The sequence below is a fragment of the Psammomys obesus genome, unplaced genomic scaffold, assembly GCF_907164565.1.
Source record: "Psammomys obesus unplaced genomic scaffold, mPsaObe1.curated_primary_1811, whole genome shotgun sequence".
NCBI classification, from domain to species: Eukaryota; Metazoa; Chordata; class Mammalia; order Rodentia; family Muridae; genus Psammomys; species Psammomys obesus.
This window is the reverse complement of record NW_026590503.1, coordinates 1,831,549-1,856,186: the sequence shown is the minus strand read 5'-3', so window position 1 is coordinate 1,856,186 and position 24,638 is coordinate 1,831,549. Positions and strand designations below refer to the sequence as shown.

The following is a 24,638-nucleotide window of genomic DNA, read 5'->3' as shown; positions in this document are numbered from 1 at the left end:
ATCCAGTCACTCCTTTTTAGAATAGTGCCAAAAGGAAACCGAAATGCCAGCCAATAGAGCTGCTGCGTATAAGCGGCCAGCCTCATCGACATAGCCAGACTGGCCTGCGGCCACCCGGGCACAGGTGGCCGACGCTGCCTCGAGGGTGGTCACGGCGTCTGGCGTCTGCTGCGCAAATTACTTCCCGCGTCCTCAGCATGCTCCGGCTCTGAGGGCCACTTCTGCTAACTCCAGCCTATTCCAGGCCCTCGCCCTCACTGCTCAGGAGAGGGACAGGCTCTCTGGAGACACGCTACAACACAGTCTCCAATCAGGAAAGCACGCGGCCTCACCTCGCTCCTGCGGAGACGTGCGACTGCCTCCGTCACTGCCTTCACCCTCTGAAACTAGACGGCCTTAGACCTTTGCTGCCGCTGCTCATGCCACACAGACGGTTAAAAACGCCACCAGAGCTGCCAACCTCATCAAAAGTACGCAGACACACGTCTGACAGAGTGCTGAGGTTGGAAGTGACTGCCAGGGCCGACACACACGTACCTCAATCCCCTCGACTTCCTCCACGAACCTCCTGCTGACTGAGACCAGCGCCTCCTGGGGCCACGCGTGGAACCAGTCCACAGCTGTGCAGTTGACTATGGCTGGGAACCTCCGCGCTCTGACTCGCAGCGTGTGACCGACAGGGGAGAAGCAGAACACCATCTGTAGACACAGGGGAGCAGGGGCACAGGTCAGGAACAGCAGAGCGGTGAGTGTGCCCAGGGACCCTGCACTCCCGGCAATGAAGGGGCATGGCCAGCCACACTGGCCAGTCACCCCAGCACAGGCCACCGGAGCAAGGTGGCCTTTGACCCACAGGGCGGGCAGCAGTGCCGCTGTGCTTTCCTCAGCGCGCCCTCTTCTCTTGAGCAGCTTTCCTCAACACATCCCTCTTCTCTCGAGCACGGCTCAGGAGTGCCTCTGAAAGTGGGACATTTTGTTTGCTCCCTAACACAAGTCACATGAAAATCAGTCCCCACGAGGTAGGAGTGTCAGGAGATCCACCTCCAAAGTCCTTCCACTCTGTGATCCCACAGGTTTGCACAAAGCAGAAATACCCTTTCCAAACAAAACTACACAAGGGCTCCACCACTGTGAAGGACACTGACTTGTGCTTGCATCTAAAGTGAAAATACCTCTTCCATTACTTTCCTCAGACTTTCAGTTTTAAAACTTTAAAATTTGAGTGAACATGTCCCTTCTGAGAAAAGTTTCTGATGTAAACCTGAAAGTTTTCACTAGATACTTAGTTATTTAAAAGTCAATACCTGAATTAGCCATCAGTCTGTGTTGGGATCTGTTGGGATCAGTTCCAGGATCCCCAGACATAACTCCAAGGCTGTTAAAATGCTTACACAAAAGGTATTTTAACTCTATAGATCAGACCTGAGTCCTCAACCTCCTCTAGATGACCAGCGTCCCCAAGCCAGCTAACCAGTGTGAGGCCTTGTTATTCAGCGCTGTTTAGGGAATACAGACAACAAAAAGAGGTGTGTACACCCGCAGGGCTCAGCTTCTCTTCAAACGCTGTCTGTCCACAATTGGTGGGATTCGTGGATGAGGCACAGCGCTTGGAAAGGGCCACCTGCGTGCGTTTCGGGATCCCTTCTCTGGACACGGATTCTGTGTCCAGAGCCCCAAGCGGGGCTCCAGCAACACGCCACAGACAGTGGGTGGGAGGGCTGTTCGCCGTCAGCAGAGCAGATGTGGGGCTATCCTCTTGCCCATTCCAGGGCCTGAGCTTTAGAGGCCTGTCAGGGGGAGCAGCTCAGGGGGAGCGTGAAGACTCGGGCTCGGCAAGGACTCTCCATGCCCCGGCTCTGTGGACCTGAAGACGTGACTGGTTGTCGGCTTGGAGAGGCGTGAGTGGAGAGCATCTCTTTCCTCTTCTCAGGGCAGGCTACCGATAGAAGACCAGGCCCCCAAGGTTCCACGGCCGAGGTCGGGAGTGGGTGAGGTCACGGTCTCGGAGGACACTGTTTCCTTGTTCTCACGGCATTTTAAAATCCATGTGAGGAAACGACCTCCAGCATATGTCAAGCTGTATAATACTTTATTTAACAGGCTTACTGTATTCAACATTTCAAGATAAATTCTAACATCTAGATATTTTTCTAAAGTGGTAAAAGCAGCACAGCCTGATGACACCCGTGAGTCATGCTAGCGTGCACTGTGGTGCTGCCAGCTGCGGGCAGAGGGTACATCTTTGGAACTTTTTCACCACTGGTGACTTAAAGTCTTCGTCTGTCCATCCCAGACTTCGTCTGCCCATTCCAGTCTCCCAAGTCTCCAGCGACACAAGCCTAGCTCAGGGCTCTCTCAGAAGCACGCTGTGCAACTCGGGCCTGTCCGTGATCGCTTAGCATGATGCCATCAAATGTCATCCACAGCGTGGCAGACGGACACGTTGTCTTTCTTTTTATACTAGAATATCCACTGTTTATGCATACTGTCCCCTCATCTGTCCGTGGATTTTTTTCGGTTGCTTCCTGAAAGCATATATTGCCAAGTTGTTCTGGCAGGCTTCCTGATGGGGGTGGGGGGAACTTCATTATAATCTTCATTATAACCTCTCAGAGAATCTTTTGTGAGCCCTGCCAGGGTGAAATTATGTGATGATCATCCTTGTTTAACTGTTCATAAATAACAAGACACAAGAAAATACTTCTAATTTTAGAAAACAAAAATAGACCTTTGAAAGACCTTGTTATTTTATCTTTTACTAAATGATTTAGACAAACCAGTAAAGCAACAGGGGGAGGCCATTCCCACCTCCTGCCCCTCCCCCAAGGCTGAATAAACACGACCAGTCATGATTCCCCATGCTCAAGAGAGTCAACGGTACGCAAACAACAAGGGTAGAAACAGATGAAGTGCAGAGCTCATGGAAAATACTTGGAATATCCGAAATGAGATGCTGTTTTGTTTTCCTCTGCCTCTGCCTCCCTCAAATGAAGTTTCTGAAATCATGCCCGTAGGGGAGAATCGGTTTCGGAAAAGCAGCTTGTGAGGAAGAAAAGAGGAACACTCAAGTGTGGAAAGAAGAAAAGGCTGGGAGGAGAAACCTAAGGCCCGAGCTGTGATAAAGAAAAGCAGACATCGTCACCCAAGTTTTCTTAGCACATGTGATGGCTGAGCAACCGGCTTACCCTAACATGACAATAGTGATATATCATCATCGCTGGCATGAAAAATGTAAGCACAGGTGAGGATGGGGACAAAGAACCCTGAGAGGAGGGGGAGGGGACGGAAGAGGAGGAGGAAAGGAAACGAAAAGTAAATCTTCCCTTACACTATGCCTGCTTAGCTCAAAATGAATCAAGCTCTTCCAGGCCTCTCATTCCCACAAGGACAGCAGCTAGCTTCACTTTGCCATGGGAATGCTCAAGTGAAACGACCCTCCCTCCCTCCCTCCGTCTCTCTGTCTGGCTGTCTGTCTCTCTCATCTTTCCAAGATGGGGGCTCTGAGTGTAGCCTTGGCCCCCTGGAACTTGCTATGTAGACCGCGCTGGTGTGCACAAACTCATTTGCCATTTCTCCTTTTTCTTTCTAATTATGTGTATGTATATGCGTGAATGTGGGCACATCTGTGTGAGCACATTTATTCTATGAGGCTTTTTTCAAGACTAACTTATCAGTTACTCTACTCCCCCCCCCAAAATACGCTTTAATCAATGTTCCTGATAACCTGTGGTAAACTCACAGGCAGATTATTTTGCACCAGAAGACTGGTGCTCATTCTGAACAGCTTTCTCGTTATATTCTTAATAACTTTAGGTGGAATTAGCGTAAAGAATAGGACAGTTTCTAAGCCATAAAAAAGATTGAACAGATGTTGTCTTGTCCATAATTCAGCTTTGATATTTCAGACTATATGGGTATGCATGCGAGTGCTCCTCTGATGGACTTCACTTCTAAGGGTGATATCTGAGGCATCTAACTGGACATGCCTGAGGCGACAGGGTGGGAGCACTTTCCAGACTGTCCAGCAGCCCAGGGAGCCCCTCAGCTACCGGGAACGCTTAGACACCTCCTCACAAACACAGCGTCCTTGTTACGCATTGTCTTTGACTTAGACATAATTTTAAGAATACATTTTATATGGTGTGTGTGTGTGTGTGTGTGTGTGTGTGTGTGTGTGTGAGTTGGTTCTCTCTTGCACTTTTCCATGGCTCCAGGGATTGAACCCAGGTTGGCAGGCTTACATGGCAAGCGCTTCATCTCTGCCAATGCAAGAGCCAGGCAGGCAAGCCCAGGTATTGACGTGTCCTGGGCACTGTGAACAGGATCCCAAAGAGAGGACCAGACAACACATTAGCTCTGCCACATCTGCCTGGAGACACCTGCCACAGAAGCGCCAGCCAGGTCTCCAGAGACAAGATCGGCAGCGAACCCACAGGCCAGGCTGCACAGTGCGTTAACCAGCAAGCTTTGGGTGGGAAGCAGGGTTCTCAATTAGACAGCCTTGTCTTGACGTAAACTCAGGTTAGTGTGTGTTACAAGAGAGGACCCCATCCCTTACCTGAGCTCATGCTGTCTGCCTTTCAGGAAGCACCCAGACTCATTCATAGTCACCCACCCTTCACCAGAGTGCCTGACAATTGCAAAGGAGCCATCAGTGGGGACAGGAAGACAGGTAGCTAGGAGGAAAACAAGGTTAAGAGCAGGCAGCTGTGCTGTTTCCCAAAGCACATTCTCCCTAGTGCAAAAGCCAACCCTGAAGCCATGGCCCCTGAACCAGCAGCTCTACCATCAGGGTCTCAGGTGTCAAGAACTTGCTTTGGGATTAGCAGCAGAGAATTTACTGTTTTTTTTTCCTTCCCCACATGGGTGTTATGACTGGTTTGCAATACCCTCATGTCACCACGCTTTGTTAAGTGTTCCAGTTTTTTGTGGCTACGATCCCTTCCCGAGAACATATTTGTGTATCACTAACAGGCCTCAGGCCATTTCATCTCCTAATGGAAATTTGAATTGCCACAGCCACTGTATTTTTCCAGCTGATGTAGTTTATTCTCAGGTAGAAGGGAGCCTCCCACACCCTTACTCCTGAAGCATCTATCCATAACTTATGTCTGCGTTTATCACCCAAAGTCCCTGTCTGCTTCAAGAACAATAAGCCCGAGTCTGGCTGAGGCAGCCCCTATGGAATGGACTTTCATTATAGAATGCATTTTCTGTCTGAAAACTCTCCCTTTATCATCCTCCTCATGTCTTCCTATATTATGCCCATCGAATCAGCTTTTAATTTCAATTCTTTTCAAAAGATCCAGCAGCATCTTCCAAGTGGGTGTATACAAGACCCCCTGACTTGAGTGCCTGCTTCAGACAGCACACAACCAAATTGTCTCAGATTTAAGGTTTTCCTAAAAAGAATTTCTTGTTTCTCTAATTTGTGGTGTGTGTGTGTGTGTGTGTGTGTGTGTGTGTGTGTGTGTGTGTGCGCGCACAATGCACACGTCTGTCCTTGACTTCCACCTTGTTTGAGACAAGGCCTCCTTTTGGGTCTGTTGCAGTGTAAGCCAGGCTAGCTGACCCCACAGCTTCCGGCATTCTGCTGCCTCCACCTCACTTCTCACTGCAGGAGTGTTGAGGTTGCAGGCCTGTGCTGCGGCATTCAGTTTTGTGTGGGTCCTGGGGATTTGAACTCAAGTCTTCACTCATGCATGGGAAGTGCTTTACCTGCAGGGCTATCTCCACAACCTCTTCCATTTTGTAAAACACGGAAATTGTTCTTCTTGCAGAGAATGTGCATTCAATCTCCATGGCAAAGAACACCTCTCCTTCTAAGGAATAGCATCGGGAGGAAAAGTTCATTCCCAAGCCCTGCGTGTCACCTGGGCTTGCATCGAACTCGTGCTGCTGTGCAGGCTAGTCTGCACAGCCTTAATTTTTGTTAGTTTTTAAAAAAAAGATTGACACCCATCTTTCCTGTAAACAGATCAGTGTGTGAGACATCTATCTCATGTAGCTTCTGTGGCTCCGCTGGCAGAGCAGCTGGCATTACTAGGGCACTATCCTCCACATGGGTAGGGAAGGACTCACACTCCACTGGGAACCCCCAGATCTAAGTGTTAACAAAACACTGAACACAGAACACTTTCATAAACGCAAAGTATATTCTGTGTGAAGTGACCACCTTTGCTCTGAGACTGAGCCTTTCATTACCGCTGTTAGAAGTTCCTTTCAGGGGTTTGTGGGGCAGCTCAGAGGTTCAGGTGCTCGCTTTGCAAGCAGGAGAACTAGCTCGCTAGAAGCCAGTCATATAAAAAAAGCCAGGTGTGGCAGCGCAGGCTTGTAATCCCCGTGCCAGGGAGGCACAGATGGGATGGGGGTGGGGTCTGGAGCTGTCTGCCTAGCCAGTCTAGAGAGAGCTCCAGGACAGTGAGACCTTGTCTCAGAAAGAAAAAGAACGGAGACTCACAGCAGCATGACACCAGGTTGCCCTCTGGCACCCTCATCTTATGCATATCCTTCTGCACGCCCACACACAGCTCAGCTAGCCACACGTGAATGCTCACGCACATGCGCATGGACCCACCTTTTAGAGAATAAAATAACAGAGAAGAGGTCTATTCTCCAGCCATTCCCTCGGTGAGATCTTTACCGCTGGGCTCTCTCTTAGGGCATCTAATCCGCTTTCATTTGAGAGATGGAGGTTCATGCTAGTTAATGGAGCTATTAAACTGATGTCTGGCTCCCACAGTGAGGCAGGCTCCAGATGGGCTGGGGTGTTCAGACTCCTGCCACCTCCCCAGGATCCGGCACATCACAGGACCCCAATAAACACTTGACAAATGGTTAAATGAGGATGTAAGCAGGTGGCAGCTTGAAAAGCTCTATTTGGGCGAATAAAATACTGATATTTATGTTATTTTTGTTTGGTTGTGCTGGCTTATTCAATACCAAAGTGTGCGCCCCTCAGATATACAGCACAAGGCACTGTGGAGTAAGATTATCCTTCACAGGCACCTGTATTTGGTCCCCAGTTCGTCGTGATGTTTGGGAAGGTTATGGATCCTTTAGGAGGTGGAGAACAGTAGCAGGAAGTCTGTTACTGGTGTCAGGCTTTGAGCATTTGTAGCCTCATCCCAATTCTGTGCTTTCTCTCTCCTGTGTGTGGATAAAATCAGCCAGCTTCCTGCTCTGGCGGGAAACATTCCACGTTTCTATGCTGTCTATCACAAAGGATTCTATGCCTCTTTAGTCATAAGCTAAAATAAACCCTTTCCCCCCCTCTAAATTATTTTTGGGTTTGGTATTTTATCACCGAAATAGAAAATTAACTGATGCAGAGAGTAGCTTTTGTCTCCTTAATATCCGCAAGTTACCAATAATCAGAAAATGGGGAGGTTGATTCTGGCAGACCAGAGATGGACAGAGCCGTCGGTGGCCAGCCCTGGCTTCCTCTTCCTCGTGGCAGGAGGGGCAGCCAGCTGTGGATAGAGCCGTGCCTGAAGAGCACGCCTGCAGAGCTCCGCACTGGTGCCTGTGCAGGAGCACTCAGAGCAGGGGCTGCTAGGAGTGACTGTGCCGAGCTCCTCACTCCATCAGGGAGCCAGGCCATTCAAGCTCTCATGATACGGAGAGAGACCCGAGCGTGCAGGAGGCGGGGGCACTGACCCCAGAACGGCCGCCTCGTCTGCAGGCCCCCTGCACTCGAGAGCTCTGCACCCCATCATGTGCGCCCGGCCGTATGCGTCCCGCCATGATATTTTGCCGTAGCTCGGGCTCAGAAGCAAGGGGCTAAGCACAGACAGGCGAGAGCCACAGAACTGTAGTTCTTGGTCTTTGGATCTGCTTCCTCCTAGTGACGGGCAGCTGACGCGTCTGTTCATAGGTGGGCAGGGCAGTCGGGCCTGAGGCCACTCCCAGACATTTTATCCTATATATTTAGGCGTTTAGTATATGAGCTAGGTAACACTTCAAAAGACAGTCGGTTAGAGAAGTTATATAAGAAGCTCAGGGAAATTTTCTGTGGTAAAAATACAGTAAAATCACTTTATGCTATATAAAAAAACTTAGGGCTAACCACTAAAATGTTATCATTTAAAGAAAATTAAGAACACTATTTTTAAATGACACAGTGCAGAATTAAAACAGAAGTGAGAAGAAAATATCTGACTTAAAATATGTATAAATGTGGGGCTGGAGAGATGGCTCAGAGGTTGAGAGCACTGCTTGCCCTTCCAGAGGTCCTGAGTTCAATTCCCAGCAACCACATGGTGGCTCACAACCATCTATAGTGAGATCTGGTGCCCCCTTCTGGAGTTCAGCTGTATACGCAGGCAGAACATTGTATACGTAATAAAATACTTAAAGAAAACCACTCTTAATTTAAAATATGTATAAATGAAAAATAAAGAACATTATAAAGAAAACTGTGAGAATTATGATAAAATTAGAGAAAAACAGGCAAAATGTAGAACAGGAAAGGACATTACTGACATATACTATTAACTACATAAAAATCTTCTTCAAACATGTAAAAATCAGCAAACCAGTAGGAATTGGACAAATGGATAGTTTCTAATAACTGTAAGTAGTTATTGAGAATAAATCACATTTGCACTAAATTTTATATTTTGTGCATCAAATTCCTGAACTATTTTACTTTTTTTCTGGGTGGGCATTCAAACTAAAATAAATAACTGAATAAATAAATAACATTAAAGGAAAGGAAAATGTTACTAAAGCCTTCCTGAATGTATATTCATTATGCACAGATATAGACACAGTGTTTACATACAGTAAACTTGGATGCAATTTATCAGTATTCATTTCGTTATGTGGTTCTTTATTTTTAAATTCTCTAGAATGACTGTCATTCAAAAATGTATCTCTCTACATGTTCCAAGACAGACATGAAAACACAGGTGTCTAAGTCTGGACAGTAGAGCCATGCGCTACCCTATCAGATGGGCAGCAAGGGAAATCTCAGACCAAGGGAAACTGTAGACACAGACACGTTTCTTGGGTTAGCCCAAGGGCCGAGGAGGAGAGGTGAAATTGCTGTTTCTCTAGTACAGGATGAGGACTGGAGGGAGGTTCATCTCTACACGAGTGAAGGAGAAAAGGCATCTGACGTCAGCTCACTGGGTCCTTTGATCCAAGGACACGCAGTCAACAGCTGGCAACAGCGAAACAGTCCACCTGCCTGTGGACTCAGAGGGCAGCAGGTGCTAACACACTCTCAGCATCTCCAACCAGTGCAAGGTGGTGAGCATGAGTGACGGCACCAGCAACCCCTGGGGCACAGTTTGCTGCCCACCTTGTCCAAATCAGGAGCAGAGGCAAAGAAGATATAGCCTGTCAGACCCCAGTCTGTGGCCTGAGCTGATAAAACTGCACAGTGTGAGAAAACAGCAGAGTAATGTGGACGGCTTTCTAATACCGCAAAGATGAGGGTCATACACGGAGACGGCGACGAATGAAGCTGTCGTTAATTGGAGAGCCGGCAGCTTTTGCATATTAGTTCTCCCTCCGGGAAGGTCAGCAGATTGAGTAAGGCAGATCTCTGCCTCCGCAAGCCTTGCTGTGTTGGAGCATGAGAGAAAATGCTTAAAGACAGACTGCTGGCTGCAAGAATATGACAGTGTCGAGCGTTCAGTGTCGGTCTTAACTCTGGGAATATTAATAAGCCCAAGGAGAAACTATGTAATTATCTCAGTATATACTGAAAGGAATTCAGTGGAGACCTCCTTGACAAAATGGGTGAGTGAAACCAAAAGTCAACAGGAAGCCATCAGAGACTTCCACTCAAGCCAGGGTCCAGAGACCATCACCATTGGCATCCCTGGACCGTTCTTCTGCAGTCCTTACCAAGGCTGTGGGGATAAGGCGCACAGTCAAAAATAATTCTGCAGGCTAGATGTCTTCAACCAGCTCCCAGAATCTGAGAGGGTCGAGGTGGACAGGGCAGGCCTGTAATCCAGCCCTTAGAAGGCCGGGGTCAAAGGCTGGTAAGTGTGAGGCTAGCTCAGGCCACATAACCAGGTCTCACACAACAGAATAAAAGCTGGAGGTTTGTGCCAATACATGTAACTCCAGTAAGGGTGAAGCTGGAAGCAGGTAGGCAAATCCCCAGAAGCCCTGGTCGGCCCACCTAGCCTATCTGGTGATGGACCGGGGCACCAAGAGACGCTGCCTCAAATACAAGGTGGAGGGCACCGGGGGATGACGCTGGGGTTGCCTCCGACATGTAGACATCTACAGCATCCAGCTCTGTGCATAAGTGCCTGCACACGGAGGCACCCATAGGCCCCCCCCCACACACCCTGGAAAGCCACCAACAAAGTTGGTAAGATAGCTACTCAAAGTTAAAAGGCAGTATTTCCCCATATTAAAATAAGATAGAGTTTATGAGAGCAACAGAGCATACGACATCATAAAAGTCAAATTCTCTCTTATAGAAAATAAGCAGTTAGCATGATTTAGTTAGAAATCGGATGGCAGCAGAGTGTGGCAAGACGATGCTGGTCTTCGATCACACATGTGAACACGTGAGAGTAAGGAAACTCTCGAACAGAAACGGTCATTAGATCCTAGAACATGTAAGGAAGTATTGCTCGTTTCCATAGGGCGACCCTGGAACCAGCGGAAGCAGCTCAGCAAGGAGAGAGAACTAAGAATCTGAAGGAGGTCTGGTAACGGGCGATTCTGGGTGTGACAGACATGGTGCGTGACGCTGTTAAGGAGACACACGGTGTTAAGATGAAGACATCTCTGGAGGAAGCATAACATGATGTCTCTCAGCTTCCTCTTCCCCATGTAGAGCAAAAAATTATACTCTAGAGGAAACACTCCTTCAAATTGTTCCTCAGTTGTGGCTGCTAGCTTGTGATTTCAACTCTGACGGCACATGAGCACCACACATTCCGTAGAAGTCATGCTGAGACTCCTGAATTTTAACCTTTCCTTGGCTGGTGTCAGATGCTCTGCTGTCCTCTGACACTGGTCAGCCGTGCCAGTGAGGGGGCTGAGTCTACTGTGACGTGAAGCTTTGACATCGCACAGATGCATGAATGTATCCCAACTTACAAAGCTTGACCCACGGTGGGCTTATTGGGAAATCACCCTGTGGTAAGCTGAGGCACACCTGTGTTCCCAATGTTGTATCATACAGGAAATGTGTGGATATCAAATCCTCCCTCCCTTGAGCCCACTGTAGCTCTGACACACTCACGACCAGTAAGATTTCAGCTCAGGGTATTATGGGAGGCTGAGTTCTGGTTTCCTGAAATGGTAACTAGGTCCTTTTCTCCTTTCTTCTCTCCCTGACTGGAATGTGAATGTACTCGGTCCTGCGATGAGCAGGAAAGAGGTATCCAGACAATGCTGGCGAAGGAAAAGTTGAGGAGACCCTGGGTCTCCGAAGGCTGGTGAGCCAGGCTGGGCTGACGGGTGAGGTTCTGAGATCTCAGCTGGGCTTTCTCCTCTGTAGCCCTGTGAGTTGCAACTGCCTCTAAGACGGTGGTTCCTTCTTGATGCTATGACCTCTAATACAGTTCCTCATGTTGTGCTGACCCCCAACCATAAGATTATCTCATTGCTACTTCATAACGGCAGTTTTTCTCTGTTATGAGTCATAGTGTGCATATCCACATGTATATATCATTTGCAGGATGTTTGATTAAATGTGTGATCAATGTGAAAGGGTCATTCATCCCCAAAGGGGTGTGACCCATAGGTTGAGAACCCCTGCTCTGAAGCAAGATAACCCTGGAAGACCAGGCAGGTGGCACCTGTCATCCTAGCACTAGGTAGATAAGGCAGGAAAATTCCTGGTCCCAGCTTAGTCTGAGCTCCGTTATTAGTTGTGGTGAAAGGTAATCTTGAAGGAACTCCCATGGCTCTCGCTAGCCTGCCTCAAGGGTAGCCGGAAGAGTTAATGTCACTGAGTAATTCTGGGCTGAGTTTAAAAGGTTCAGATCCAAGGAGCTGATTCCGGGCTGCTGCTGTTGCTGTCCGCTCCGCTCCATGCTGTCCCCCACTGTGTAGCTCACAGAGAACTTGTCACCGAGCTGAGGGGTGCAGAGACCGTGGAAGAGACAGCGAAGCAAACACCTCACTAGGACACTAACTGCACTAGGAAGAGCTAAATTGCTATAACAGTGTTAGGAGGCACCCACAGCCTTGGAGGGCTTTTCTCCAGACCAAGGACCCCTGAAGCAGCCACTTGCACTGACTCCCTCCGCCCCAGAGCAAGGTGTAATCGGAAGGGTTTCGAGATAAGACTATCCGAACATGCGGGTACCTCAGCTCCACATCAGTGCAGTCCTGCCTGCTGCTCATGTGGCGTGAGTGCCTCGCTTTACCCCAGCCTCTAACCATGCTCCCCCACAAGGACTCCATGTTTGCGCCCTTCGGAGCTATCTTGGCTTTCTCCGAACAGATTCTTTTCATGAACAGTCTCCTCTCAAGGAGATGGAGAAAGGACTCAGAAGCTAAGAGTGTTTCCTGCTGTTACCGAGGACCTGGGTCCAGATTCTAGCACAAGCCTGGTAGCTCCCAGCCATCTGTAACTCCAGCTCAAGGGAACATGACACCTTCTTTTGATTTCCATGGGTACCAGGCACACTTGTGGTGAACGTCCACTTATTCAGGCAAAACGTCCACACTCATGAAAAACAATAAATAAATCTAAACGAAAAATGACAGCACTGTTTCCTCTCCCTAAATGCACCTCCGGTCAGTTCCTGTTCAAGCCGGACAAACGCAGCACTCTTCTCCAGGACAAGCTATTCCTGTAAGGAGGCAGCTGCCCCCTCTGCCCATGAGCTAGGTACACTTGTCCCATAGGACAGCTCCTGGTGACATTCCCTACTTCCTACAACATCAGCTCCTCAGGACAGAGGAACATGGCTTTGATAGCATGTCCTATGTCCTGCCCGGCCCAGGGCTGCTTAGGTCCCAGACATACACTTTGGACATGGCTGAGAAAAGACGTCATCGAAATTCAAATCCATGATATGAATCCTGGCTGAGAAGCACATTAGAATGTCAACAACAGCTTTAAGGCGGTACACAGGTGAAATGCGTGATTCTTACTTTGAGCTGTAGGCGGACTCTAGCCAAAAAGAATGCCCAGCAATTTTCTCTGGAGTCCACCATGCCAAGACCACGAACTTCATTACGAATCCCAGAAATTATCTTGTCCATATCTTCATCACTGAACAGATCCGGGATGTCTCCTACCCCCAAAGAATGGGCAGAATTATGTAACAGTCTTGCAATTTACACTGTGGACTGGCTTTTCTAACGTTTGACATGCTTTCTAAGATGAAGCTACGCTTAAAGACAAAGTTTGAAATCAGGGATGTCATTTTCCTTTGCCCTTTGCTCTGAGAAGACAGAACTCGCTGAGAGCCAGCAGTTAGCTGTGCACTCTCTAGGGCTGCATTTCCTCTAGACACGACCCTCCCACAGCTCTCACCCCCCCGCCACTGGACGCTTACACGTACGCGCCCACACAGCCCTCACTGCACCCCACTGTACACCCTATCGACCCCTCACCCTAAACCAGCGCCCTCTACCCCGCACACTGAGGAATAGCGTTTACTCTAGGTCAGCCTCTTGCAGGCACTTCTCAGCCGAAAGCTCACTAAGAAAGCAATACAGTTCAAATCAGTCAGCTTGGTAGCTCTCTCCCCAAAGGCTGCCCTAGAAAACATCCCAAAGACAAATTATCTCTCTCTAAAGTTCGTTGAAACTACAGATAATTTGTCATTAGGAAAGATCTTTCAAGAAATGTGTCCATTTAATCACCGGATGCCAGCAGGTCATTAATCAGCACGAGGAAGCTCTCGTCTAGAACGTGGGCATCTGTCAGCAGGAACACGCTGGGCATGTTCTTGGCTCCCGTTCTGATGTACAGATTGGCCAGGTCTACCTGTAAGGAAAGGAAGCCATCGCTCATGCTTTGTTAAAACGCTGATGTGGTGTTGGGGGTGTGTGGCTGGGTGCTGGGAGGGAATGTGGGCCAGTACTGTGCCTCTCCTCCAGTGACCTGTCACCCCTCCACCCGTTTAGGCGTTTATTGGTGAGCATCGTGCGACTTAGTGGAGCCCAGGGGCGGAACAGGCTGCTGCTGAGACCCGTCCTTTTTCTAACAGCGTGACTGCGAGCTCAGGGGCACCTCCGTAACCCTGTGGCCCTTCTCTGCTCACTCCTGCAATCGCTTCTTCCTCCAAAGTCGTTGCGCTTCATTACTTGGTCAGCAATACTAAAAGCACACTGTTTCTGTGGCAGGCTGTTCGCACACTCTTACCCAAAGGGGAGAAAAACCTCCCCGCAGTTCCAAAGGATGTGTCTTTATACTTTATGTTCTTGGTCATATAAGGACACAAATAGCATTGAACACTGAGTTCATTTAAGGCAGAAATAAAAACATGTTCATATACACAAGGCAATATTGTTTTCAGCCAGGCTTATGTTACTGAACCTGTACAGATCATAGAAATGTGTTTGAATTTGACCATCAGAGGAATGAGGACAGAACTCCTTCTCACCAAGCGTTGGGAGTCCCTGTCTACATTGCAGAGCGGACATGGATTCACTCCCAGTTTATTTATTCTCTGTCTGCTGGACAAATGGCCCGAAATACAGTTGGCCACAGACTCAGCCAACGAGAACACACTTTAGACAAAAACAGCGAGGGCGTTAGGTCTGCCTCATCCCCGGCAGCCACCCTCGTCTCCGGGCCCCCTGCGCACTGACCGCTGCTGCACTGGTCTTCACGCTGCGCTCGGTGCTGGGAGGGCCTGCACCTGACTTCCAGCACACGGGAGCACGCTCAGGCCACATGAAGACGTGACCGTCCGCAGACTGGAACCTCATCTGGGTTCACGCACCCTCCTGTGGATAACTGGAATACTGCTTCCCCGTCGCTCCGCTCACCCGAAGCTCTGCGGTCCCGTAGCCTTCTGTCAGTGTGATCTGAAAGACCTCCAAGCTCCAGAGGTGAGCTGCCAGCCGAGACAAGCTCTGCTTGCCACTGCCTCCGACACCGACCAGGAGGGCGTGGCCCTGAGGGGTCCGAAGGATGCGGCTGATGCGGCACCTGGAGACAGGAGGGCTTTAGAGGCGAGAAGCAGAACGCCCCCTCCTGTATTCGCTTGCATTTTAGAGAAATGAGTAGAGATGAAGTACCAGTCTTACGGGAACATTCAATCCCTGTTCCCATGCTTCCCCTCAAGCAAAGACTCTGGTTTACAGGGACTTGCCAACGGAATTTCCCAGCAGCCCCCTTTTGGACTTTCACTGAGTCACTACTTACCACTTGAAAATATTCACAAGGCCCCTGTGTGAGCGCCAACTTTTAAAGTTTTGATTAACAACAACATCCCAATCCTCTGCAGCCCCCCAATACAAAGACATCAAGGGAGGACAGCGTTTGCTTGAAAGCTTTGCTCTAGAGCCACTTTGCGAAGAGTGGGCTGGCTCCGGCTAAGTCCTTGCAGTGTACCTCATGCAAGGAGACTAAAGACTTGCTTCTTTAACATGCTTATTCACAGCTTGTGGGCGTGTCCCCTCTGCCCCTGTGCACACCCACCACGTCCCTGGCGCCTGAGGAGGTCAGAAGCACGGGGTCCCCTGGAACTAGAGTTTCAGATGGCTGGAAGCCGTTAGGTCAGTGCTGGGAACTGAGCCTGGGGCCTTTGCAAAAGCAGAAAGTATTCTGAAGCACTGAGCCATCTCTCTAACCCCCATCACCTGTTTCTTGGTAGGACCCTGGCTTTCCTCTCACTAAAGCCCCATGTGTAGGCCACAACCTTAGTCACTGTTATTGGAAAGTCAAGTTTCTGACAGGTCAGCCCGCCCCTCACCTACTTTGGCCAAGGCATTCTGACTTTTCCTACTCCTGTCATTGCTGCACTCTCTCAGGTATGAACACACTGGTTTTATCATCAGTGTAATGCTGATTAAGTTCAAGAAATAGCTCGTTATATGTGTTGTGCGAATTAAAAAACCACCCACAAAACAAGCAAAAGCTGGGTGCTATCATGTTTGCTTTTCTGAAACAAGCTTGAATTCTAGCCTGGATGACCCACATCGCTCTTCCCTCTGGAAAACTGAAGCCGGAGTCACTTATTCCGGGGCTGATGGGCACTGTCATGTCAAGTCTCCAGTGACTGAAAAGATGGGTCATTTTTACAAGCTTGTTCACCTCATGTGAGCACAAAATGACCTTGGGAAAGATACGGCAGGACAGAAACCCCAAGTCTGGAGATAGGCTTTGGTTGTGTCGTAACACACGTCTTCTATCTAACAGGATCCAGTAAGTGGTGGTGTCCCTTTCTTCAAAGCTTAAGAACACTCTCTTAAGTCTTCCTTAATGCTGAGTCCTTCAGCTTTAATCTCAGTCTCTGAGCAGAAAAACGGTCTAAGGCTTGGGCCACAAGGAAGCCCATACGGAAGGCTAGATACTCTTCCCCATAGGGGGAGCTTTCTTCCCTCAGCATTGGAGGGGACTGGCTTCACCTGCCATGCCTGCTGTCAGAAAATCACAGCTCACGCAGAACTGTGTGGCCAATAACTCACTGTCTCCACCTGGACTCCTGCTGTGTGTAATGAAGGCATCAGGGAAACTCTTGATACTCAGCAAGCTTGCAGGGTGGGGAGGTCCCTATGCTTTTCTTCAGCCCCAAGGCCACATACTTTATAGTAACTCTTCTAAAATTTGAACTTCCTATAGTCCCCTGACTCGATTCACTTCTTTTCATGAGTAACTTCCCCGCTTTTAGCGATTTGCCTTCTACCTTTGTAACTCTGTCTGCCATCCCTTATAGAAAGGCCTGGCTGAGTGGGGCTGGCTTGGCCAGGAGCACTGTCTTCCTGGAAGGGTGGAAAGCCTTCCCTCCCGGTGGCCCCAGAGCTGGTGAGCGGCTTGGGAGCCGTGCTGCAGCCTGTTTTCTGACCTGGGTTGTGAGGACGTCCTGTGGACATCAGGCCTGTTTATGCTGCTCCAGCTGCAGTTTGCTTGCCCTGTCTTTAACCCATGCTAGGCCGCAGCCGCCTCCATCTTCTACTCTGTTATTTGAGCATTCCTGGTTCAGAGCCACAGCTGCCCTCTGCAATGGGCCCCTCCCCAGTCTTTCCATAGTGTGGTGTGCTTATCATGTAGACATGCGGCCCTCCCTCAGACACCAGTCTCTTCAGAATCCAGTCTTAACTGCTCTAAAACCCCAAGCATTTTATGTGTCTAGGAGACAGACCATAGTCAAGTCTCAGCCACACTAAAAGTGTAAAACTATCTGGACGCCACGTGAAGAAAGTTTAATGCACACGAGAAGTAAAGAAATCTTGTTACTAGGGTATGTCTTACTCCAAGTATGTGAGTCCTTCAGGGTCTGAGGAAAATACCAGAAAGACGGAACCCTTCCAGCCCTGGGGATGTCTGTGAAGGCCTCTCAATGGCATCTTCTTCCTTTGTCCGCTGTTACACTTCTTGGCGTGACATATTACTCTCAAGTGTTTCCCTGCTCGTTTGTTTGAGCTCTGTAAATGCTCACCTGGAGCTCTCACACACTCAAGCTTCTCTGGAGAAAAGACTGGAGAGAGGTGTCCAGACCAGGCCGTGAGCCTGCATGGTCAAGCTCCACCCCAGGGCAGGCAACTTCCTTAACTTCTAAGATATGCCCATCCTTTTGTCTTCACTAACTGCTGTAAGACGCCACAGGAGCTGGCCAAGTCCTACAACGGCCCGGCCCACTTAATCCATGAACCCGGGTAAGTCAGGGGAAGTCCTACCCACGAAGCCCACAAGCACTTCCTCTGACTCTGGCAGGCCTGCGGTGAATAAGACATTTCGGGTGGCTTGGCGGCCCTTTAGAAGGTAGCTTGCCTGTGTGCACACCACCAAGCCTGTGACGTGGCTAACAGTGACGTGTGTTTAGTGCTGCGGGACAGGTCTGGACCGGAGGCCACGGTGGCGAAAAACTCACACGTGTTGCATGGCATCTTCAAACAGCACCAGGTGCATGGCAGAGTGGAGTTCATTGTAGCTGTCCACCGTTTCCGTAAGCACCGCCTTCAGCGCGTCCCAGTCCCTCACCGGCCTGTAACAGGGGGCTGCCCTGCCGCTTGCGAAGTGGGAGTAGATAAGCGGCTGCTGCAGCGGCAGGTGGTCCGCGGCAGCCTGCAGGGGGGAGGGGAAACTGTGGCAGGACCCCCCCCAGCAGGGGGGAGGGGGAAACTGGGGCGGGCCCCCCCCCCCAGCAGGGGGAAGGAGAAACTGTGGCAGGAACACCCCCAGCAGGGGGAAGGAGAAACCGTGGCAGGACCACCCCCCCCCCAGCCCGCGGGAGGTGGAGCCCCGCCACCCCCCCCCCCCTCCCGCCGGAGTGCCATGCCAGCTTGTGCAGGAGTAGCAGGCAGGACAGTATCCAGCACATCTATGGGAGAGGCAGGTACGCTTGCTCACACACAGCTCAGCCCCCTCAACCTCAGCCTGAAACCATGAACAGCGACTGCTCACATACACACACTCACTTTAAAGTGCTTATGGGCAACATCCAGTAGTTTCCTGTGAAATAAGTCACAGTCACTGGTGTCTACCAGCTTGTCTCCATACACACGGGATGATTCGTGAAGCCACAGGTGCAGTAAGTCCTCCGGGCACGTTAAACACTCGGGAGAAGCAAACAGAATCCCCTGCGGGAGAGGACGGGGAACACCGCCTTAACTCTAGGACACTGTCAGTCCAAATGAACCCTTTCAGTATTTCTTTAACTCTGCACTGGGTTTAGCAATTTGAAAGAAGCAAGCAGGAGTAAAAGGGTACATGTGTAAATGAACCCTACATTCTCCTAGGCAGCAGCAGAAATTTAGCATCACACCCACTTAAAAGTCTGTCTGTGCACACAAGCGCCTGGTGCGCTTGGAGGCCAGAAGGCCAGAAGGCGACCTCAGGTCCCCTGGGGCTGGTGTTGCAGATGGTTGTGACCCACCATGTGGGTGCTGGGGATTGAACATGGTCCTCTAGAGGAACAGCCAGCGCTCCCAACTACGGCGTCCTCTCTCTATCCCTTATCACACATGGTTTACAATGTTCCTGTATTGTTGTGTTACATGCACAGTGTTTTGCCTGTGTGGATGTACACCACACACCAGAAAAACTCCCAGAGGCCAGAAGAGGGAGCTAGAGCCATTAGAACTGGAGTTACAGACAGCTGCGAGCCGCCATGTTAGTGCTAGAACTGAACCTGGGACCTCGCCGAGAGCCACAAGTGCACTTAACTGCTGGGCCATCTCTCCAGCTCCCTCATCACACCCATTTTAGGAGTACACCTAAAACTATTTCAAGAGTATGTACATATACATATATATATACAAACATATCTGTCTGTCTGTCTGTCTGTCTGTCTCCAATGGATTTTACAAAACCAAAGTACAATAAAACTCAAAGAATTTTCCTTATATTTAATCCCTTCATACCAGCCAATCTAACCCCTTTTCTACACACACACACACACACAGACACACACACACACACACACACACACACACACACACACCATACCAAATGTTGATTGTCTGCTCCTGGAAGGCAGATCCAGGACTGTCATGGATTCACCATGCCTCCTGTGCCCACCAACACTGCCCTGAAGCCTCTGCGGTACAGGTGACCCCAGCCTCATGGACAGCCAGCAGTTTGCTTTGCACACATGAGAACGCACGCAGAGGATGCTGTGAAAAGTCAAGCTGTGAGAGGCTGACAACGTTGGCAGGTATCTGAGGCAGTTGGCAGCTTGGTCCTGAAGGCGAAGCAGCAGGACCAGGTCTCTGGCCACCTCTTCTCCTAAGACTTGCTTTTAAACAAGACCACTAATCAGAGCCTTTCTTGCAGGTGCTAGAAACACAGGCATGAAAGCAAATGGCCCGTGCTATTACCAAGCTACGTCCTGATGCTGTGGGAAGGCCTGTGAACTCTCATCTTCTTCTGCACAGAGGAAGCTGGAGTCTCAGCTCCTCAGGTATTTCACTGTGCATTGCAGAGCACATGTCGTCCGTTAGGACGTCCAGACCTCGGATTCCCTCTTTAGAAATCTCTTTATATAATGAGTAGTGCATGCTGCCCTTTTACCACACGCCACAGCTTGAATCTTAAGTGGCCCCTCACCCCACTTTAGGGCAAGCCTTGGGAAGGGATACTGGAGCCCTGGCCTCTGTGTCTGTCCCTGACACACCATGTAATCAAGATAATTTTCAGTATCAAAAGAAATGATCTGTACTTTAAGATTTTATACTTTAATATGTGTTTAAAATAGTACATTGATGTTTTATGCAAAAACATGACCAATTACTCTTCCCTGGCACTTAGTAAAGCCCTTAATCTGCAGAGCTCAAGTGTCTGCCTTCACTGCTCTCGCTAACTCGCCACCTGCCACACTCGGTTTGTCTCCCTAAATTTATGTGGGGCCAGGGAGACTGGTCAGTGGGTGACCTGATGACCAAGTCCAACCTCCATAATTCACATAAAGGCTGAAGGAGAGAACTAGCTTCATGGTTGTCATGTGACCTCTATAGGCACGCATAGACTACCCCCTCCCAACACACACACTAAATAAAAATGTTAACTGCCTGTGTGGCTGTATGAGGAGGCAGGACCTCTGGCAACTATTAAGTAAGGAGGAAGTGACCTCACACAAGCAGCCCTAGGTGTGTGCCCTTTCATCCTGTCTGGAGCAGACTGACACAGTGTTCAAGGCACTGTCTTGAAAACACAGACCCGGCCCTCACCAGGAGCTGAACATGCTGCTACCTTGATGGCAGACTTCTCAGTACTGCTGAACTCTGAGCAATAAATTCCCACTGCCTATGCCTTACCAAGTCTCAGGCACCTTGCTGAATCAGCACAACAAGGGAACCAATGTCTCATGGATAAGGAGGACATAGAACTTGCCACATTACTTCACAGAGAGGTTTACGAGCAAAAGAAAAGCAGGACACAAACAAGAACAAAGCCCAGTTTAAAGCTGAAGTAGCTATAGAAATGGTCGCCAGAAGCTATTCTGATACTACAGAAGCTAACTTCCAAGTTGAGGTACCTGGAAGACGTTCGTTAGGTCCCTTAGATTGAAACTGTAGTGGAATTTAATAGCTGTGGGCACAAAGGTCTGTGCCATGATCCGGTGCAATGCTGTTGCTGCCTGGATCAAGGAGGGGCCAGTGCTGAGAACCGACGGGCAGAAGGCTTGCTGCTGGAGAGAGAAGCTGAAGATCTGACTGTAGATGGTGCGCAGTGCGTCCAAGGACGGAAAGTTGAATGCAAACACAGTGAAATGCCTCTGGAAAACAGCGAGGACAACAGAGATCACGACCAAGCCAGGAAAAGCAAAACAAACAAACAAAGCACTTGAATTTTATCCTCTTCTTTATTTAGGACCACTGCCATTTAATGCACTATCACTGCCATCTTCCCTGGGGTTGGCCACGTGACCCGCTTGAACCCACAGAGTGAAGCAGAAATGAGAATAGCTAGTCACTGTCAAAGGCTTGGTGTCCACATTCGTTCCGTCAAGCCACTGACTCACCATGAGCTTTCAGACTTTGCTAAAGGGTGAAAGATACAGAGGCAGAGGCATACTGTCACCACCACTCCAGCCTGGGCCACACAAGCTCAGACATCAGACAAGACCAGCAGAGCAGCTTACCTGTAGCTGACTCAGATAAGGACAGAGCATCTCTGTGTGGCTACTGCATGGAAGTTAGTTGCGGCTGATGTAGATAGCAAGCTTATATGCACCAGAAAATCATTGCCTGTATTTGTTGACAGCAGCTTTATGTGTCACTGCCGAAATTTGAAGGCAAAGCCACCACACTGTCCCTTGGCAGGTGAATGAGTTAACCCTGTCCACTCATACAGCAAAGGCCACTCAGCAAGAAAACATAAAGAACCTACCAAGAGTGAAGATATGGCATTCTAAGTGCTATGGCCAAGGTGAGCAAAGGAAGCCAGTCTAAAGAGGAGAGGCACCAAGTGACCTCACTACACACTGCTTTGGAAAAAGAAAAAATTATGGAGACAATAAAGTGGCCAGTGCTTAAGAATTAAGGATCCACAAGATAGAGAGGATGCTTGAAATTCAACAGCAAAATGTTTGATCCAAAGATGAATAAAAAGATTTTAATAACATCTCCCAAAGAAGATATACAAATAGATAAGAAACACATGAAAAATTCTCCGGTCTCAGCAGAGAAATGCAAAATCAAAAGTATAGTGATATTACTTCGCTCCGTTAGCACAGTTGGGATAAAGAAACAGCGGAAATTAGGTGTGACAAGGATGTGGAGAAACCAAAAGCCTGGTACGCTGCTGGTGGGGTTAGAGGTGACAGGCCATTGCAAAAACAGTGATTGCTTCCCAAAAGCCACAAACCAAGTCGCTGTCGGATCCTGTAGCCCCTGCCCTGGGAGGAGAGTCCAAAGGACTCTAGTGGGATTTCCAGGAGATGTTTGCGTGCCTATGTGCAGAGTGGCCTTATTCACCCTAGAAAAAGCCTGGCAGTGACCCCGTGCTCACCGTGAGTGAACAGACAAGGAAAACATGGGGACACAACAGCCCACCTCCAGGCTTCAAAGGAAACTGTGCGATACGCTACACGTTACACTCGTGATCTCTAGCACAGCACGCCTGTGGCGCACGCCTTAGACAGTGTGGGCCTCCGCTTACATGAAGCGTTTCGAGAAGTCAGGGTCACAGAGACGGAAAGCAGGACTGCCAGGACCCAGAGGAGAGAGGAAGAGGCTGTCAGGAGAGAGCAGCGGCGTCACTGCCTAATGGACAGTTTCCTTTCACAGACGGGCTCAGAGAAGCACATGGTGGTGACAGGGCACAAGAAAGCCGTTAGCGCACACGACTGCACCAGTGGAAGAGCTGGTTAAGCTAGTGAGCTTTATGTGATGTGTATTTTACCATAATAACAAAAGTGATGTTCAAAGATTAAGGGTTGTGGGGCTGCAGAGGCAAAGGAAGGGTGGGCTTCTAGCAGAGCAGACCTCAGGCGCAGAAGCTCTGCTGGGTGATACTTCAATGGTGGGCACCTGTCCTTACACGTGTCAACCCTACAGAACACGCAAGACCAAGAAGGAACCCCAGCGGCAACTCCCAGCTTTGCTCAATAACGATGTGTCAACATCACCTCATCAAATGCAACTAATGCAAGAGGTTAAGAGTTCAAATGCAGCGGGCGGTGGGTGGGACTAGAACACAGTACTGATTAGGAACTAACATATCTGCTTAGTTAGCTGGAAGGAGGATCTGACTTTATAAACACCGAGAAACAGGATGTGGCGTTCCGTGGAGAGAGAGCACCTCACTATGAAGCTCACCCGTCCTTGGAATTCACTGTGTGGCTTAAGTGGGCCTTGAACTCCTTACACAGCCTCCCCTCCCCGGCCCCAGCCCTGGCATTTCAAGACTATGCCAACACACCAGGCACAATCTACGGTTTGAATCTGACTTCCGAGGACACCGGGGAGAGTGGGGTGTCAACCCACCTGCAGCCTGGGATTGAGGGTGAAGCTGCCCACCGCAGGGTTCATGCAGGCCACGTACTGGCAGTTTCGGACCTCCTTAAGCACCGCCTTCTGCCGGTCATACCTAAGGCACGGAAAACAGAGCCTCAAGTCCAAGAACGGCAAAACAGCGAGCCACCAGTCATGAAGGCGTCCATCATACACTCCTCATCTTCACACTCTTCTGCAAGAGTGACCTTCTGGGCTGTCTCTGGGGGCTATCAAAACCTGGGCTCAGAAAACAGAAGGTGACAAAAATGTATTGGAGGCCTAGGCCAAGATCAAGAGCTGAATCCATACACACTGTGACTGCTCACTGATTTTCACATGGCTCGTAATGTGAGTGTGAGCGGAGACTACACTGTCCTCCTAGCGAAGCCTGGTGGGAGGCTGGGGTGCCCTCGTCCAGTGTTTACCGTCACGGGAGCAAGGTAGCCAGATGTGACTGAACATTCACACCCTACCGGGGAAAGCCAAGCTTTCTTCAGTAACTTAGTGTGACCGAATTTCCACATAGCCACTCTGCTGCTCAGCTACTTCTCAGTCCAATCTTGCAGAGACACGAAGGGAAATTGCTCCATTTAACATGATGAAAAGTATACTTATATATAAAGAGGGGCCAGGAAGATGGCTCATTCAGTAAGATGCTTGCCACACAAGCACAGGACCCGAATTCAGATCTCCAGCCGCCACCTAAGAGTCAGGCGGCACAGCTGAGACCTCCAGGCAGCTGAGACAGGAGGATCCCGGGCCCAGCTGACTGGCACTGGGCAGCTGCAGGGCTGGTAAAGCACTCTCTGTCAGAGCTTAAGTTGGTGATCTGTATCTGATGAAGAGCTCTGGCCTCCACCAGTGGACATGGTATATGTACAAACATGTATACCTACACACACGGACACACACATACCATGGACACATACATACAAACAAGACTCCAAACTGAAGACGCAGAAAATGCTGCCAGAAGACTGAGCCGTCCCAGACAGTCTGCTGTGATGACAGCGGACTGTAACAGCGCCTTCGGGGGAGGGGGCAGCAGGCAGGGGCTCACTCAGCAGCCCCAGACAGTCTGCTGTGATGAC

The 24,638-nt window shown here is 49.5% G+C and overlaps 1 protein-coding gene across 1 annotated transcript in view; it reads right to left on the bottom strand.

The window, feature by feature from the left end:
- Positions 1 to 24,638, bottom strand: part of Dnah11 (dynein axonemal heavy chain 11) — a 260,465-nt gene that overhangs the window by 103,845 nt on the left and 131,982 nt on the right. The window contains exons 48-55 of the mRNA XM_055607564.1: positions 23,539 to 23,641; positions 21,087 to 21,326; positions 18,529 to 18,690; positions 17,982 to 18,175; positions 14,935 to 15,097; positions 13,804 to 13,927; positions 13,087 to 13,229; positions 538 to 699 (exon numbers count right to left, since the gene is read on the bottom strand). Of these exons, the coding sequence (XP_055463539.1) occupies positions 538 to 699; positions 13,087 to 13,229; positions 13,804 to 13,927; positions 14,935 to 15,097; positions 17,982 to 18,175; positions 18,529 to 18,690; positions 21,087 to 21,326; positions 23,539 to 23,641 (1,291 nt within the window). The remainder of the gene's footprint in view (positions 1 to 537; positions 700 to 13,086; positions 13,230 to 13,803; positions 13,928 to 14,934; positions 15,098 to 17,981; positions 18,176 to 18,528; positions 18,691 to 21,086; positions 21,327 to 23,538; positions 23,642 to 24,638) is intronic.